Below are 18,666 nucleotides of genomic sequence, written 5' to 3' on the forward strand. Positions count from 1 at the left end.
GCCAAATCCATTTAGACCCACGAGCATCGTGTTTCGAGGGCGATCGTCCGCTTTGCAGAGTCACATTGCCGCGTCTGCCATGCTGATTCGCGGGAAGCGCCTAGGTAAGCGAGCCGGTATATACACTGCATACGGCCGTGGTCGCAATACGATGGACTTCATTCTTCCAGAGTTAATTTATCGCTGTGAAAAGCCAGGCCAGGATTTGCACCGTCCAATGCGAGATCAGATGGAGCGCATGTCATTGTCAAAGGTCAGTGCATAAGGGAAGAGGTAGCATCGACTTTCACTCCTAGTGACTGGTTACTAGTCTCAGGCTGAATGGTTAGGGAGTCAATCAGGTCGATCACGAACAACAGCTCAATGACAGTCATAACTAATAATCATCGACGATGGATCAAGGTTGTAAACAGTAAAACGAGGTGGACTCGCCACTGACTCGATTAGGTTTTGTGTGTCCTATCAGTGCAGGAATCATCGCATCCGCCGGAGATCCCGACCTCAGAAGCCCACAGCAGCCCCAGCGACAGGCCCGATGCATGCCACTGCTTGGCCATGGTTGGTCGGCAAATGGTTGCATCACTATAAATACCAATTTCCCATCGGGCTGGGAAAATAAGCAGATAAGCCACTTATCTGCTTGGTTTTCGGCAGCTTCAAGGCTAACAACCTGACAAGCATTGTTGACGTTGCATTGGGAATAGTGAACGGACGTTGTCGCGCCAATGGCAATTAACAGCCACTCGATTAGGCAGGTCATACCCACGAGGCGCCCATCAGTCAATCCTTCAGCCCGGTCTTTGTTGTGGTTGTTGTTTGATAATTACGGAGCATCCGAAACCGCTCGGTCGATGGATGACTTCATGCTTCTTAATTCCTTGCTTGGCACGTGACAACTTCAATCAATAGATTCAGTACATAGTATCGGTCAATATTATTTTTGAAGAGTGAATAAATTATGAAATGATGTTGGTCCAGCCAAACTCTAATGGAAACCGATCCAAACAAAATGCAGCAGTAACCTGCTTTCTGTAATGACTGAGCAGCATGATTAAGCTCTATTATGCACCCTCATGATCAGAACTGGTATCAAACTCATCAAAAACAGCACGGATCCAAATGCAAACGGGAGGCCGGACCACCTCAGCCCGAACTGCATACCGACCACATAGAACTTGGCGAATGTCGGGCCAGCGACAATGTTGCCAAGAGCTTGAGACACGGACATGGCACTGAACAGTGTTGCTACGTGCTCTGCCGACACAAAAGACGTGGCTACGCTCATGACTGAAATCACGAATGGCATGGACAGCGACATGAACACAATCCCGACAATGAGCGGCGCGGTATGTGGTGCAATGAACACCAAGAAATACCCAATCACACCGGCCATCGCAGCCATTCTAGCGATAAACAGGTCTTTTTGTAGGGCGGTGTAACGGAGTTTGTGGATAAGTAATGATGATATTAACGGGATGATTGCTAGGTAGAGTGTGAGAGTCACGGCGCCGCGGAGGGAGATGAGATAAGCTGCCTGTTTGTAGAGGTTATTACGTGCTCTCTAATCAGTTGATTTGTTGGGTGAAGACGGTACTTACTTGAGCGATGGTCCAGTGGAACTTTGCAGAGGCATACTGGATAAGCAAAGCCAGGTTGCTCTTATCCAGACTTCCAGCAAAGACAACAAGTAGAGACACAAGAACCGACGGTTTCTGCCACATAAAAGCTGATGAGTTGAGGAACTCTTGAGCTTGGCTGACGACGATTTGGAAGACGGTATCCTTTTGCGAGGACGGTTGCAGCGACTCTGGGATTTCCTGTTCGTCGGCTTCCTCCATTATCGGTCTTGCCGTTCCTACGCCGAGGGTCTCGGGGATGAAAAGGCTAGACAGGGACCCTATGAGCATGATAACTGAGCCTGCTATATACGGAATCCATGGGCTAACAGCCATTGTGGAAGCGCTGATTGGAGTTGCCGTGATTTCAGCGATGATAGATAATGAGGTCAGGCGGAACAACGCCGTGGCCCTAAGAAGTCAGCATGTCAAACAAAGGAAGAAATAGTAGCAATAGCCAAATACCTTTCATCCGCATCGAAAACATCCGCCACAACTGTCAAAAGCATAGATGTAGCGACCAGATCACCGCCTCCAGGAGCACGGAAGAGACCCGTCAGCCAAACTAGCCGCAGAGGCCATCCAAACCAGCCTGAGTTCATTAGCTATTGAGCCAGATCATTACCGTAAGTGAAAATACACGTACAAACAAGCCTCGGCCAGACCTCGCTCAACCCTGTCGCGACAAGGGACACAATGGTAATAGGCCGTCGTCCGATTTTGTCGGCCAACACGCCAAACGGCAAGCCCAGGGCCACAGCTATACCCAGTCTTATTAACAATATTATCACGTATAGATGCACATTCATGTAGAGCACTTACACGGTAGGATATCCAGCGTGTTCTTCCACCCCGTCACAAAAGCGAGCTCACTCTGCACCGGCTCTGACTTACATATATCGCCGTCAGAAAAAACAGTGCCATTCTGGAACACGCCTTCGCCCAGCGATTGTCGATGTTTCTGGCAGATAATCTCTTCGAAGATCTCCAATTGTGGTGGAGTACCCAAGAAACTCCCAAAATTGACGGTCAACAACAGCCAGGCACCGACTAGCATTACCTGCCATTGGATCCGGGACCAGTGAGGAAGCAACCCCGGAAGGCTTTCTGGTTGCGATAACCTGCCGAGGAGAGGCGTGTTCTCATTACTGGATTCTGGGCTGTCATTCTCAACTGGCCGTTGTGGTGGGGTCGCCATCGCTGCAGCTTAATGATACTTCTAATAATAATCCAACCAAACGTGCGCATTCAACGGTCGTGGTACGTAAGGCGTCGAGTCCACTGCAGCGGCGTGATAATGAGGAATTTCTTAATCAATTCCACTGGCATGTAGGAAGCAAGACGACGACACGGTCTCCAACCAGGTTTTCAACTCAAGGAAGGAAAATGGCAGCACCAAGAAGGCAGAAAGTTTCACAACTTATCGGCATCAGCCGCAGTGTATCTTGTGCACCAATCACAGGCGGCTACCAACACAATATCAACAGTCAACAAGTAACAACAACGCATCGAGCTACAAAACCAGGATTCTGGAAGAAAAAATCGGATGCAGCTTTTGTTGCCGATAACAGTCGAGCAATGGGATTGGACCAGCGACGAGAGTTGGTGGTGATTGACAAGGATTTGGTTAGGCTACGACATTCTTGGGCGGCTGCCAACTCCGACGCCGTAGACGGAACCTCGCGGAGTTCACATTTTACTCCGTGATAGGTAATACATATTCACTATTATCGAACGAATATTGATTATCAGGTGTATAATGACCAATTTGTACTGGTGACGCCATCACTATCAGTCCGAAATCATTATAAAGAGAACCCGAAGATTCTAATTGATAACAGTACGTATCAATATTGATGCCTTGTTTCTAAGGCTCCCCCTCCATTTAGGGGATCATTATAGATCGACTGCCAAAACTGAGACTACTTCAAGTAATAGCCAGTAAAACCTCGGACTTGCGTAATTATTATTAGATATTAAAAATGGCTGGGTGACAACACTAGACCTCAACACTATTGAAATGAATTTGGAATAAAGCGTCAACCTCAAAATGACGCATACACTAAAAGCAGTGAACCCTCATATGAACAATATTAATAATAGAATACATAGTAACCTGAAAACCAATATTTTAAACATATTGCTGCAACCAAGACAGGAAATGGTCAGCGAGTCTATCAATTACGTGCAGGAACACTCTTATTAACGATCCAAGGGGGAGGCAAAATAGGACTCAGGCGGGAGACTATTGGCTACCATATAACATCTATAATACATTAATGGAGCATCGACTCTCGAGCAATGGCACTGGGGAACGGATGTGCGGGAACGCAAGGGAGGAAATATTACTGATGATGATGAAACTTACTAGTGTTGAAACATCGTGCAGACTTATTCAATATCGATTTTTAGGACTCAGGACGGATAGTACGACTGCGTTAGACGGTAGTTTAATCTCTTTCAAGGGGTAGATTGTCTAGTATCAATATGCATGATATTTGATTCTGCAGTGATCGACAATGACAGAGTTTTTTTGAGAAATTAGTAGGCACCTATGTGTGCGAGAGTAAAAGTATGAGACAGTTGCTGGTGATGGTACAGATGAGCTTTCAGAGGAAAAAAAAAGAACATGAACGGGAGATAGCAATACAGAAGTAAAAACCAGATAGCCAGCCCACCAATAAACCAGTCCACTATGCGGGGAAACAAAGGAAAATAGCACGAGGAACAAATTTCGATTAGATAAAGAACATGTGCCAGATACCCAAATATAGAGGATATAATGATATAATGCTTCAGGGTACTTCTTCAAAATTGTACAATATGATGGTGGTTTGCGTTGTCGACAGGGTGGCAGCGGTAAGACTTATAGAATATGAGATGTCTTTTTCAAGGGTATCATGCACGCCTCTTAGCCCTGGTCGTTTGTAATTTACTCGTCCCATAATTCCCCATCGGCATCGTTATCCATGGGGATCGGATCATCTAGCTTGGATCCATAAATAGGACGGCCATCGGGTGTGAGCTGGCCTCGGAATTCTGGGTCGTAGTCGGGGCTTGTCTCGTCCAGCGTCGCAACATATCGGTTGCGGCCGCCACGTTTGCTATGAGTCTTCGTATAATGAGCATTAAGGTTGTCGCTGCGAGAGAAGCCGCGGTTGCAGCCAGGTACCCAGCAAACGTGAGGCTTTTCTTTGGAATGGCTCTTCATATGCCGCTTGAGGTGCTCTTGTCTCTTAAATCGTCCTTTGCAGCCAGGCTCCTTGCAACGAAACTGCACCTGTTTGATAATGGAGGGTAGATTCTCCAGTCGGAGACTTTGCTTGGAAGTCGACTTCTTGAGCGTCTTCTTAGAAAGTTGGCGATGTGTTTGTCGGTGTCGTAGACTCTCACGCATACCCGGAGAGAACCACTCCTCATCCGTATTATCACTAGGACCACCAGAAAGACGAGTCATGGGGGTTTCGGTTCCAGAACCCATTGAGCTCGACCGGACTGGTGTCACAGGGGTGTGGGTTCGCAGGGTGTTGCCAGACCCTGGAAATCCAGAATATGAAGATGGTGGAGTCATTGGGGCCTGTGGAAATGCCTGCGCAGGGGTAATGGTTTGCGGCTGCATCATATCGGCTGATGGCATCCAGTGACTCATATTCGTCATGGACATGGCATGCGGAAGTCGATCCGTCTGCTGGAAAATAGGCCGAGATAGGCATGGGTTAGATACTGATTCAGGGAGATAGTTTGGCTGGTTGTTCCGGTAGCAGTTGCGGACCATCTGAGGGTATTGGGGTGCCATGTTTGGCTGGCACGCAAAACTAGCCGCTGGCTCATATGCCTTTGGCATATCCTGGGGTATCCAGAATTGCTCGACATTGTCTGTATATCCTGGCATGTAATCAAACAGAGGCACCCGGTCGTGCCCCTCGACATTATCATATTGATGCATCATACCATCGCCGGCTGTAATATCGGCCATCCGGAAGCTGCTCCTCAAGGGGGTAGCAGTTCTGGTGGCTTCCAAGCCATGAGAATATGTACTACCATCATGCCACCCCGGGGAAGCAAGAGACCCTTGACTATAGAGAGATGTCGGTGTCGGTGTGGGCGAGTCCATCGGTGAGAAGCTGGAGCATGTACTGGTACCCAGCGGCGGGCAGTCGACATCTATGGTCAATCTGTCTGCCATATTGTATTCTGAGCGCATATCTTCGCTGTCTGGTGTCGGGTAACTAAGATCCTGAAGGGCGGGATCGAGTTCGATTTCTCTTGCTGTGAACTAGTCAGAAATGTGTGCCTTCCAGCAAGCTGTCGAAGGAAAGGAAAGAAGGATCAAGTATGATTAAAAGAAGGAAAGAATTTTGCCCGTGCTAAAGGAGTGAACGTGGGTAGGATAGGATAGGACCTGTTGATAGGGAGGGTAAAAGAATGTTGAGGGTGGTAGCAGAGAGAGGGAAAGAGGAACGAGGGCGGCAGCGAGATCAAATATCAAATTCCTGGCAATAAAGTGGCACTCGGCTAGAAGGGACGATCAGACTTACCCTCATAGGCCATAATGTCGTGGAATAGAAAGGTAAGAGGAAACGCGACGCGTGCCTGTGATGCAAATGCAAGGCCTGGAATGTGGGCTATTGAGTTGCTTGGTAACCACGACCGCGGATGCTACCACCTCGAGGCTGCTCTGCTGGATAACAATTTCCCCCTCAAAAGGGCTGGTTATTCTCACGAGGGAATCAATGCAATCGAAACCAATGTAATCATCCGAAACCTCGTGTGTGAAGGAGCCGCCCTTAAACGCGCAAACCGAATTGGGATGGGAGTGGGCTGGTGTTCTGGGGAGGAGTCTCAGCAAGGGGACGGTCGATATCGTTCTTGTACTTGTTTTTGAATCTGGTAAGAGAGAAAATGGCTACGATGCTGGGCACAGGAGGGGTGGATTTGGTTTATAGCTTTTCTTGGGGCTTCTTAGCCTCTGGCAATTCTTGCCTTGCAGGGCGTGCAGACTGACTCAAGGATTACCTTGATCGAGATTTAGTAGTTGGTTCTCGCTCTTACAACGAGTTCAGGAACCTGCCTTGAGAGTGGACCTTGGTCAGTGCTGGCTATCACTAGACCATTAGTAGTGACTCCATTGATAGAACTGCAAGCGTCCTGATTTGGACACAACTTTCCGCTAAATCAAATTTGACTGAGAGGATGATTATCGTTTCAGGAATGGGAGATGGAATGCTTAGGTGCTATCAATGCGGCTCACACTGACCTCTTCTCCCAGTATATTGGAAACTCTAAGGACGGCGCAATCTAGTCGAATAGCTGACGACGGGGCGCATCAATGACTCGATTAATCTTGGTCTTGGGGCAGCTAACCGTCAAGGGGACGGTCAAGACTGGGAGAGCCTTGTCCGCTAACCTGTTTGTTCCGGATCGACAACTGGGACCTGCGTACGGACAAGTTGAGCAGGGGTCTTGATGAACGGTCCATCGCTATCGATGTGCTTGAAGTGTGGAGACAGATCTCGGCTCCTTATGGGCCCATTTCCCGCCACCGTCGTAGTCAGAGCTCTGGACTGGTGCCAATAAACATCACTGGCAAGTATCGAATATGACCTATGGTATGATTTCGTTCCTGTTCTCCCAGGAGATACTAGTCTTCAGGGGAGGCGAGATCAGACGGATGACTTAGACAACGGCTCGCTCTGGTTCAGAGATTGCCAGCTTTATGTGCAGAATCCTCATTCCTTCAGTATATAGAAGGGACCCCTCCATCAGATGTGTGTTTTTGATGCTGTGTCCCCAGGCATGATCCTTGCCACCAGACTGGGTAGACTTTGAGCATGGACCTTGTCAGAGAGAATCCCCGTACGAATCATTTCTCAATACGAGAGCGTTGTAATATTTTTACGCTGTCTATCACGCAGCCTAAGTCTGGATAAGTGGGTCACATCGACAAGAATGGTAGAAGACACCTCGGCAGTCCATCGTAACAAGTTACACACTAGTCTCAACCAGCGCACTTCACAGGTGCAGAAGTCCACCGCAACTGTCTCATGATGGGTACCATACAACCAGTTGAGATCACCGGAATGGGCCAACATATGCAGCTTTGCCACAGGCCTGCAAAGCCACTGGCTTGCATAGCATGCTTCTACGGTATGTCGGGGAGCGCGGGATCATTCTGTGATGTTCAACACAAGCCTCAGTGGGTTTCAGCTAAGCCAAACCCGTACACAACGAGATAGCTGCGATCATCTTCGTCTCACGACATGGGCCCAGACATAGTCTTCGCGGACTGGCCTAATCAAAGACGGCGGATCAGCTTCCGGGGTAACCGACTCTCGACAGTGAGTTGACAGTGGGCCATGGCAGTCGAATATGTGGTGGCTGATGACGAGTGCGATTGGCTTCAGCGCTAGTGAGTAGCTTTATGTATGCAATGACAATAGGACGAGTGCTGCTGTGTGTGTGACACGGTGAGTTGGTGCTGCTGCATCTAAGCTGGTGGAGGGCTGAAACGCTGCGCGCCTTTCCGAAAAGAGCCTGGCGCGATCACCTAGAGCTTCCCCACAGTTGCAGGTCTTGGCAAGACCCATATGGCAGTTTTCTCCCACCAATCGCTGCCCTCGATCGCTCCGGCCGTCGTCAGGCGGCGCACGGTTCAGGAACGTCCCCATCGCACCTTCCTTGTCCGCAGCTACTGCGGAATGCGCCCTAAGAAGGAAGGCGCCAGCCAGCTTCCTGTTACGGCCATGTCGACCTGCGCCTGCCTCGTACACACACTGCATGACGGCTGTGCATCAACATCAACTTCGACTTCATCTTCATCTTCATGTACTTCCCTCAGTCTTTACACCGCCAGCTTCGACATCACATCACTATGCGTCGCAGCATTCTCCTCTGCCCACCTCTCGTGAATCATCTCCTCGACCGCTCATCTGCAGCGTGCTCTCGTGAAATGAGACCGATACCATGCTAGTCGCACTACCTCGGCCAGTCATCGTACGCATCTCTCAAACCGTGACAAATACTCCATATCAGTGCGTCTATTGCTATGTTACCGCTCACCTTTACATTCTCTCCCGCGCCTAGGGCGAGTCAAATTTAGAAGTGAGCGCCATTCCATTTTGGCGTCGTCACTAATTATGGAACAGCCAGACCCTCAGAGCAAGCTTAGCATATCGTACGACGGATAGATAACATACTACAGACTAACTACGTAGTAGTTAGTAGCCTTGCGACCACGCTCAGCGCTTTGGCCTAGCTAGCGTATCGGAATTCCAGCGCAACGGTTAGCTCCATGTTCAAACTTTTCTGATCTGTCAAACTGCAGGTCTGATATTTGGGTGACTGACGCCAACAACGCCATAGACTTAGGAATGCAAAGCCACAGATTCCTCGGCAGTCGCTTTTCATTGGGCCATTAGGCGTCTTGTTCACCATCTTGCGATCCACTTCTCTCTATCGTTCTGCATCTGAGCGTCTAGCGCCGACCCTCTCTGTCTTTGCTGCGCGAAATAACATGAAATTAATACCAGGCCCGTCATATCATAACGCTTATTGCCAGCCACTCGAAGTTTAATCGGGTAATCTGGTGGACACGCCAACGACCGAATTGGAAATTTAGGGTCGCGCGGAACATGATGCTGTGTTCCGAAAATTGATAATACTACAGGCAGGCGGGTAGATGCGACGCTGTGCCTTAGCATCATTACAATGAGCAGTCTGACTCCTCCACCGTAGTCCGTCATGAAACTTGCCCGACTGTTTCGTATGGGCACTGCAGCTATTTCGTCGCATCAGCTTGGCAACCACAGTTACCTACATGCTTTGTGATATAACAAGAAGCCAACGAAACTTGGCCCTCGTTCTCTATAGCTTATGCCTCGTGGTTCTGTGTATATTGTTCCCGCAGCCATATTCTCATTTTAGTCACCACATATCTAACCAAGGACTGAAAATAAGTTTCCAACCTCATGTCACATTCCAACTGCGCCAGTGTCACCTTTATAGACGGCCCGTATTACCCGACCCAGTCTTTGATTGATGACAGCCTGCCAACTGCCATTTGCAATGCCCTTTTTCAGAATAGCATTGCATTAAATTGGGCCCTTCCAAGTTTTACGCAATAACGCACGTACCCTGGGGTTGGGGAGGTCATCGGGTGGTGGGTATTATCGTTTCCTAACACGTATGGTGCGTACCACTGCAGTGGGTATAATGGCAGTCCATACTCTGGGCGGGGTCCACGCAGATCAACACCTATCGACATGGCATTCTTGAACGGCTTATCGTGTGGTCTCCGCTCTTCCTGATGTTCCGTCTCAGGCTAACGACGTGAATGAGGAGAGTGCTTTTCGATTCATATGCTGTCGTCATGCCCTGGCTCAAGATTCTTTTCGGGGCAAATTCCAATTCTACCTCATTGTTGATGATCAACTACGTGATGTTGATTGAGCATGCCAAAACTAGCATGATTTAAGGCTTACTTCAAAAGGTATCCCACTTTCTAAGCCCAGGCTTGCATAATTTACCAAATATAGCCGAATCCATAGATTGATCATGAGATGCATGAACCCCATCCACCAATTAATATCGGCAGGGTTAGTGGGACTTTTCTGCCTCGAGAAGATGATTATTCCAGCAATCCACCGGCGTGGAACACTAACCCAGATTCTACGAGACTAATGACGACCAATGACAGAATATTCAGGAATTAGCCTTTTAAACCATCCGGCCTCGCAGAATCACTGAAGTGATCACTCACTTTTCACAGCGGGGAACGAAAATTCCCGAACTTTATCTTCCGCTGTCGACCAACATGCAGCTTTAAGCCCTCTAAACCGACTCCAATCCAAATTCTCAGCTCAGCTCTCTATTCAAAGAGGCGTTCAATAAATCACAAACTTACCCCGCGTCGTTAATCGCGATGAGATTCAACGGCCTAGCCTTTCGTTCCCCTTTCCTATCGCCTTAATGCAACACCAAAAATATAACTTCAGCAAGGGGTAGCATTCAGGGCTACAATTAGCAGGTGCCTACAACTTTATGGTTGTTCCTGCGTCGCGCCAAGACAATATTTGATCAAGCCCTTGTACCATTGAATGGTTCGCGATTTGGCTGGTGGTGTTCGTGTTGACAGGGTCAGTGATCTGCCGCGATTTTGACCGTCTCTTTGATGATCTAGGTAACTACACTTCTTACAGCTTGATGACGGACGGGATGATTTCCATACTTGGATCGAGATGCATTGTTTCAGACCTATTGAGGTCTTGGCGTTCCGTCGATCCTAGACTCCTCCTCTCCAAACCTTACGCCACACAAGGTCATTAAGAAAGGCAACACAATTATTGAACACTGCATTATCTTTATATTGAGTAGTACTTGCAGCCGGACGAGCCGGGCCTCGGAAGTCTTCTATCTCGTCATCGTTCTGATTGGCTCGGACCTGGTTCAAGAGGCTCAATCGATCCTTCATGCATTTCATTCAGAACTGCAGCAGTTCACGTTTTGGTTGCATGTCGCACGATTCGATTTTGGTGAGAGACGCTTCATGAACAATTTGGAGTCTATGACTCAATTAAATGCCCTAAATAGCGCTAATCTCAATTCTATGGTATGGGCCGTAACTTTCAAGATATCCACCTCAACCATATGAAACTAATCTCCAACTATTAACATCTAAAGTCATTATCTAGAACTTTGGAACTCGAAGATCAACAATACTTTGTCAAACAGATCATTACCGCGATAGGCAATGTGGAAACATGTTTGCTTCCCATATTGTTAATCATTTAACTGGTTTATTGCAATTTAAAAACGAAGCTACTGAATTATATGCAGAAATCCACTCTTTCCCGTCTTTTTGTCCCAGTTATATTGACGGTACCAGCATCGTTTGTGCATGCGTATGCAGAGCTATTTGGAAACCGCGATCAAACGATCAGAAAGTCGATCTTTTTCTTCAAACCTTTTAACTGGCTACTTACTTTTGCCTCATTGAGGCTGGTTGGTCCAGATTATAGCCTTATTTGGAACTGATAATTGACAAACCCCCTTACAGAGACCCGCGTCCCTGCTGCCTTTTTCTTGATGTACATTTACACACGGACGCGCACACGGACGCTTCTGGGGCTCGGCCGGAGTTGGCCGAGCACAGGCCTTGAAATAACTTTTGATTAAAAATGAATTTGATCTGTGGCTGATAATGTCATCTGTGTGGCGATCTGTTGCTCTAGTTTTGATTATTGAATTATGGCTAAGGCTCATGACTGAGTATTAGTTAATCACTAGTGGATTAAGTATTGAGTCATAGAGTACGGAGTTGTTCGGTTGCAAGGCAAAGGGTCATGCGGTTAACGCAGATATGGATAGATGAGTTACGGATATCGGGTTCCTGCTTTTGGATAGTATGTTCGAATGAAAAGGGAGCATGCATAGCCTCTTTGAAGATTTGAACGGCGTTGAACGTACTCTAGGCTATTTGTTGTAGATTCAAATGGCATACTGACTTTCTAGTGAAGCTTGGAAGGCTTGCGGTTTTTACTGCCTCATTGCCCTGTTTCGGTCTTACAGAACCAAAATTGACGGTTTAATAAGCTCTAGAAACTGATACTATGCTTCTCAAAGAGCTTTGGCTTACGTTCAGGAAGATATCTGAAACTAACTCTGAGAGAAGGGTTTCAGAGACAGAATGTGACATCAATGCATTGATATATCCATTAAATTTGCATCCACCTATCTAAATATTTCGATTTTCAATATCATTTCGAGCCTTAAGTTCTGTCAATGTCTCACCTACACTATCCAGGTGACGATTTCCATCTCCTGAAACATCCAAAATCTTAATCCATATCTTTGAAATCCAGGAATTTGCCCCAGAGATATTATTTGACGTCTGTTCTTCAGCGTTTTGCCACGAGCATACCTCCATACCCGATTACGTAGCGGTTATCATCGGCTAATAAACTACATACCAGGATCCCACATTTATTAAGTTATGACAAACGTCCAAGAAAGCAGAAATAATGAACTAATATGATTTGTTCTCGTTGAATAATGCTTGTATAGTACAACCATCGTTACCAGGCTCTTGTGTAAAGCAATGTAACATATCATTAGGCCACGTAGTTCCAACAGCGAATGACAAAATGTGATTTATTTTAGTGATCGACTGGAAACAGCATTTGAAGTCGGACAGAGAGTTTAAACTTGCAACCACGAAACAATTCTTATGTGGTTCCAAATAGTTTGGTTCCATTAGGCGAGATAGGTAGGCATGAGCTGTTCACTGGCGGTTCTGTCTCTAGTTCATAGGCATTAGTCAACCTAATCATTCTCGTTCGAATATCATTGAGACTATGTAATCCACCACATGTCCTAGAGCCTCGATGGCGTGGCCTGGTTGTGTATCATGTGCAGATCCAATGTCCCCCATAACCTCGTTAGTCAAATGCACTGTCCTGGTTACCACGCATCCACCGTAAAGAAGTTGATATCAGCTATATATAGAATATAAAACTACTAATTGTGTCGACTGAGTTCTCATATTTTGAAATATAGATCAGGATATGATATCTCTACTAAATATATGAACTACCATACAATTATATGTCGTCATAGCTTACTACAAATCTCCATCCACTCGATCTCGCCGAGCCTGAAAATAGATATCTTAATGACACGGAATATATCCTCTCGAAACGTGATATTCGGATAACATATACCATATACAGAATTAGGTCAAAATATGAGCTATCATATAAGAACCACCGATCGTGGAAACATTATTAATTCCGTGGGGAAAGAAAAGGAGAGAAGAGGCTTCCCAATTGGTAAAGAATTACCCAGTCAAGCCGACCTATCATGCACTAAAATTCAATGTTATTGTGGTGTCCCCCATTGAACGGGTACGTAGGGTCTAGACCTTTTCCAATTCTATGATCCCGATATTATATGACATATCCAGCCAGAGATCTCAAATAATCCTTCGAAAAGTGCGTTCACTGACTAGGAACAGAGATTAAGGAGTTCCATCTTCCTTCACCCCACAGCGGGATTTTGCATACATGCATGAATTCCCCGCTCTGTAACTTCGGAAAAAAGAAATATAATCATCTATATGAGGGGTAAATCAAAAACAAAAACATAAAGAATGAAATGATATGCAGATTGAATTTTAACTCGAGGTTTTGACCGAATCAGACAGTACGTTTTTCTTTTTTCTTTGTTGTCATTATGCATTAGTGAGTATGCACATGCGGCACAAAATTTTTTTGGCTCAGTCAGAGTATCCACGTTGGGACTTGACACATCGAGTTTTCGTTTTGCTCTTTTCTTTTTTTCTATTTCTAAAGCTTCTCGGTATTTGGCGATATTACAAGGAACAGTATCCTTTCCAAAGCTAAAATAAAAAGGACTAGTGAGCGCTGAGTTGTTCTTTTCAAAGTGCAGATCGGTATAAATTCATCAATCCGATATCGAGACATTGAAGTTGGACTGATGGTATGAATTGGGACAATCTTGAATATTCTTTGATTCAGACAGCTTCAATGGTCATATTTGTTTTGATTTTATATTTTGGCCAAAATTCCATCAATGGGTATAGTTTACGCATTTTTAAATGGCAACATTGAACACATAGAATTAAACATCAAATTTAATGTTTTTGAATATTTAAGTCTAGTTATGTACAGGTACTTCATCTTTCAATGTGATTTTACACGTATAATCATATTTTAATAGCTTTTTCATATTTACGTAATATACCCTCAGTCCTATTCAATGCTTTTCTTTAATAAATTCCTAAGCTCCACGTCCCTTTCTAAGCGTCACGATAACAAGTTGACATTTTTTGGAACTTGAAGTAATTGAGGGCTACTTACCATGTTATGGAGATCCCATCAAGCGCAAATTGATGCTATATCAACATTTGAATTTATGTATCCAGTCATTAGTGTTCAGATGTTAGAACTAATTGATCTTGAATCCACAATTTTAATTTCTGCGACAATACATTAATATATATCATAGACGAAAACAACATTTGGACACATGTAGGGTTAACTTGGACCGTCTGCTATAGATGTAAAAGTGAAATGAACATTGAAAACATTTTTGCAGTAATAACATTGAACAATTGATATTTATATAGGAGAGTAAATACGAGGAATATAAACTGTGAGGCTCTAAATATAGTACGACTCTAGATATCCCAGCTCTACCATGGTGTGGGTGCCAAACTACTACTTCAATACTTGAAAACTTATGCAAAATAATTTTCAGTTGCAGAACTACTTACAATGTCACAATGCGCAGGCGTGAAACCTAAAGGAAAACCTAGATAAGTTTCATGTACAACGAGCAGAGAAGAGGGGAAAAAAAGAAAACAAAGCAGGAGCGAGGACACCTGGAATAAAATGGTTCGTAGCTCTAAAAAGGGACTCAATGAGGCTTTTTCTAGCTTGAATATATGACATCAGCATAGGCCGAAGTGAATCGAAGAAAGCAAAAATTCGGATTTCGAATAAAAACCTAAAACGGAACAATGTTTAGGGGCCCTGATGCAAAAGTGGTATCAACTGTATGCAATTGAGGCTTTTTTCAGACTCAATCAATAACTTTGAGTTCGTTCAGCCTCCCGTAGAAACAGAAATAAAGCTCATGTAATAATGAAAAAGGATAAAAGAAAAAATAATGTATCCCGCCACCCATTCTCCCCAATGAAAAAGACTCCAGAAAACCCGTGTAGAAAACAGTGTCCCTCTCCAAATCAATAGATCATAATTTGCATCGTTCCATGGTGAGCAAAAGGAGTATGCATAAAACTTGGTCACCTTACCCACTGCGCCGGATCCAGTATAGACACGAATATATATAAAAAAAAAAGTAGTCCGTACAAAAGCCATCTTACTAGATAGACATTATTTACTTCCCCATACCGTTTGCCATCATTTGTTGTTGCTGTTGTTGCTGTTGATGCTGCTGCTGCTGTTGCATCAATGCAGCATGGCGAATCGCTTGTTGTTCTTTCCGCATAACTTCCATAACAAACGCTCTCGCATTCTTTTCCACTCCAGGCCCATATTGTTGACCAATATGAGCCGGGAAATTCTGAATCGACCCGTATTGCGGTTGGTATCGCCTTACCATATCCTGCCGAAGCATGACGACGCGCTGTTGATACATCTGCTGGTGTCGAGGGCTCCACTGAACAGGGCTTTGAGCCATCTGTCCACCGTTCGCCTGAGCCTGGGCCTGAGCAGCTGCCATAAGCATTTGCTGCTGTTGGTGTTGCTGCTGCTGCTGCTGTTGAGGAGTCATCTGCATTCCTCCTGGCTGCTGCTGGGTTTTTTGCTGTGCCAATTGCATCTGCGCCATTTGTGATCGTAGTAGCTGGGCTTGATAAGATTGCTGAGACTGCATGTTGTGTTGCATCTGCTGCTGCTGATTTTGCTGCAATTGTTGTTGTTGATGCAATAACTGCTGCTGTTGATGATTTTGAATGTTCTGATGAGCCTGCAACTGAGCCATCTGCTGTGGAGTAAGGCCTTGCTGTGCGAGCATTTGTTGTTGTTGTCGCTGCTGCTGTAGAAGAAGGTGATGTTGTTGTTGGGGCGTGAGATTCACTCCAGCTCCCATTTGAGGCGTGGTCATCATGGGTTGATTCATTACAGGAGTTTGAGCCATAGTAGAGTTCGGTGGGCTACTATGGTTCATGCGCTGCGTCGGTGTAACGTTACGCATCACTGGAGTAGCGTGTGTCATGGCGGGAGTGCCTTGAGCTAATTGAGGCGTGCCGTTTCGGCTTTGACTCTGTTGACTTCTTGAAGGCGCCATTGGGTGGCTCATAACACCTGGATGAGCATGCTGCATTGTTGAAGGAGGCCTTGGCGGGCTGCCAGCTCCTTGCGCAGACGCACTCATGCTCATAGACACGCCGCCTTGAGAAACCATGTTGTTGCCAACGACCGGAGATGAAACATTGTGGGGAGTTTGATTGCGAACAATTGGCGACGACATTTGACCTTGTGAGACTTGAGACAAACCATTGGTCAATCTCTGCTGTTGCTGAGCAGCTATCTGGGCCTGCGCTTGTGCAGCGGCAAGTTGCTGGCGGCGCTCTTCTTTTGCATTCTCCTCGGCTTGTCGTTGTTCCAAAGCACGCCGTCGTTCTCGCTCCTGTTCTTGTTGCTGTCGTTTCACGTGCTCCTGTTGGATTTGCATTTCGTGCTCTCGTTTCGCTTTCTCTTCATGTTGAACACGAATGTTCTCAATCGTCTTAAAGCGTGAGAAACGTGGCTCGAATGGCACCGCTCCAGCAGTGTCATCAACAGCGGACTTGGCATTACCGGCTGCACCAGATGTAGCAGGCTCCAGTCTCTCGTCCATGATAAGCATAAATCTTTCCTCTTCCGCAGCCAGGGCTTCGTCTGCCGCCAGCTCTGCAACAGTTCGCTTCCTTGTCTTAGGCGAAGGTGGCTTGTCAGAGTGAAGTGGACTCTCCATAAGATGTAGAAGCTGCTGTACTGATTCAAAACTGTCTACCGGATCTAAGTAGACTGGAGGTGCCACTGCTCTAATGAGTTTGGCTTCAAATTCGGGGAGGTCCTGCGGTTCAACAAGCATCCTTTGCCTCTTTGCCGGGGGCTGACCTGCTGCTGACGTGGATACCTTGGACGCACCCTGTGGAGCTGGTTGCTTTTTGTTTGTGTTTGAAGTCACATTTGCATGTGGATGTGGCGTGGTGGATAAGTAGACCAGTTCGGCCTGGATAGAGAGCGGAGTAGGGTGAAGAACTGTGGTAAAAACTTTTGGTTTAGGGGCCGGTTGCTTAATTGATTCATCGGCCGTGATAGTTCCGTTCGTAACGCCATTCTGTCCAGTTGTAGATGCTTCGGTCGCACCACCGCTAGTCTCTTTACTAGATGGGTCGGGTTTGGGAGAGTCGAGCTTTTCTGATCTAACTTGATTTTGTTTCGGGTATGGGAGGTAAGGTGATGGTGTGACGTGCTGATTATAATTATGAATAGAAAATGGTGTATTCTTTTCGTCGGAAGATGGTACTGTCGACTTGCTTGTCTGGGCTGACATAGATTTGTGATCCACAACTTTGACTATAAGGCAGCCTGATGTTTTAAGGAGGAATTGTCAACACCAATTTCTCAAAATACGGAAACTTCATCTTTACCTTCGTAAAATTTAACACCAGCACGAAGAAGTTCATCTAGCATATCATGAGGTACAGTCTGAGACCGAATATGTTCAATGATGACCTTCATCTCTGAATTGTAGGGAAAGCTGCCATCCTGCTGCTCGAATCGAAAATGGGTGGGATGAAGATGAAGAATAAGAGATGGAGAAGAATTCGAATATTTCTTTAGGATATATGAAGTTGTTTTAACTAGAGAAAACCCTGTTAGTCAATCTTGCCATTCTGCGCCCAATTGTGCCGGAACCCACCAAATGGCTCTGGAGGTATTTTTGTCTGCCGACGATCAGTTTCGGCAACTGAGTTTCTCGTCGAAGGCCGTTGTAGGCGTGTTGGGGGGTCTCCGGGTCTCTGAAGATCTTTCCGCGACTTGTTGACAGGGCGGCTGTTTGCGCCATTGGCCACCGCGCCACCTACGGAAGTAGCAGAGGAGGACTGGTTGGCACCGGGAAGGCGTTTCGAAGTAATAGAAGGTGATGAGGAAGCGGAGGGGGACTGTTTGATGCCGTTGACTCCAGTCTGCGTGAACGAGGGCGGAGGGCGCTTCATTTTCGGCGGCTGAGAAGCCAGCTTAGAGACGGCGGTGGCCATGCTGCTGTGTTGTGTCGGGTGCTTGGCAGGACCGGATCGTCAAGCCAGCAAGCAAGCGGCACGCGCCTCACAAGTATGCGACTTCTGGTAAGGAAGATAGACCCCGAGTTCCAGGAATTGAGGCTATCACCGACGCGCGAGACATGTGGGGAACGGGGGTGAGATATCGGGTGGGCGACGGTAGATGGGGGTTTTCAATGCGAGATATTTTGCCAGTAGGACCCGAGGGTCCGGACGCGGGCTGGTTCTCGCTGGCCC

The 18,666-nt window shown here is 46.4% G+C and overlaps 5 protein-coding genes across 5 annotated transcripts; 1 reads left to right on the forward strand and 4 right to left on the reverse strand.

Annotated features, from left to right (window-relative positions):
- Window positions 1–331: 331 nt before the first annotated feature.
- On the reverse strand, window positions 332–905 carry BGW36DRAFT_155775 (uncharacterized protein). The gene has a single exon (XM_046209549.1). It carries the CDS (start codon window positions 758–760, stop codon window positions 398–400), a length of 363 nt encoding a protein of 120 aa, XP_046073618.1. The 5' UTR covers window positions 761–905; the 3' UTR covers window positions 332–397.
- Window positions 906–1,051: 146 nt separating this feature from the next.
- BGW36DRAFT_396724 (major facilitator superfamily domain-containing protein) lies at window positions 1,052–2,673 on the reverse strand (the record flags this gene model as incomplete). Its single annotated transcript, XM_046218206.1, has 5 exons — window positions 1,052–1,534; window positions 1,599–2,028; window positions 2,082–2,208; window positions 2,263–2,376; window positions 2,439–2,673. The coding sequence occupies 5 exons, from the start codon at window positions 2,671–2,673 to the stop codon at window positions 1,052–1,054; spliced, it is 1,389 nt and encodes a 462-aa protein (XP_046073619.1).
- Window positions 2,674–3,002: 329 nt separating this feature from the next.
- BGW36DRAFT_426828 (uncharacterized protein) lies at window positions 3,003–3,323 on the forward strand (the record flags this gene model as incomplete). The annotated part of the gene is made up of 1 exon (XM_046220320.1): window positions 3,003–3,323. The coding sequence occupies one exon, from the start codon at window positions 3,003–3,005 to the stop codon at window positions 3,321–3,323; it is 321 nt and encodes a 106-aa protein (XP_046073620.1).
- Window positions 3,324–4,548: 1,225 nt separating this feature from the next.
- On the reverse strand, window positions 4,549–6,167 carry BGW36DRAFT_426829 (C2H2 type conidiation transcription factor BrlA; the record flags this gene model as incomplete). The annotated part of the gene is made up of 2 exons (XM_046220321.1): window positions 4,549–5,885; window positions 6,155–6,167. The coding sequence occupies 2 exons, from the start codon at window positions 6,165–6,167 to the stop codon at window positions 4,549–4,551; spliced, it is 1,350 nt and encodes a 449-aa protein (XP_046073621.1).
- A 9,366-nt stretch (window positions 6,168–15,533) lies between these two features.
- On the reverse strand, window positions 15,534–18,408 carry BGW36DRAFT_293848 (Spt20 family-domain-containing protein; the record flags this gene model as incomplete). Its single annotated transcript, XM_046211035.1, has 3 exons — window positions 15,534–17,734; window positions 17,797–18,009; window positions 18,069–18,408. 3 exons carry the CDS (start codon window positions 18,406–18,408, stop codon window positions 15,534–15,536), a joined length of 2,754 nt encoding a protein of 917 aa, XP_046073622.1.
- Window positions 18,409–18,666: the final 258 nt, after the last annotated feature.

The sequence above is a fragment of the Talaromyces proteolyticus genome (genome assembly GCF_021365285.1).
Source record: "Talaromyces proteolyticus strain PMI_201 chromosome Unknown BGW36scaffold_5, whole genome shotgun sequence".
Taxonomy (NCBI): domain Eukaryota; kingdom Fungi; phylum Ascomycota; class Eurotiomycetes; order Eurotiales; family Trichocomaceae; genus Talaromyces; species Talaromyces proteolyticus.

Excerpts from the sequence above, each read along its gene's own strand:
- BGW36DRAFT_155775 (XM_046209549.1), bottom strand. The coding sequence starts at position 760 with ATGACCTGCCTAATCGAGTGGCTGTTAATTGCCATTGGCGCGACAACG.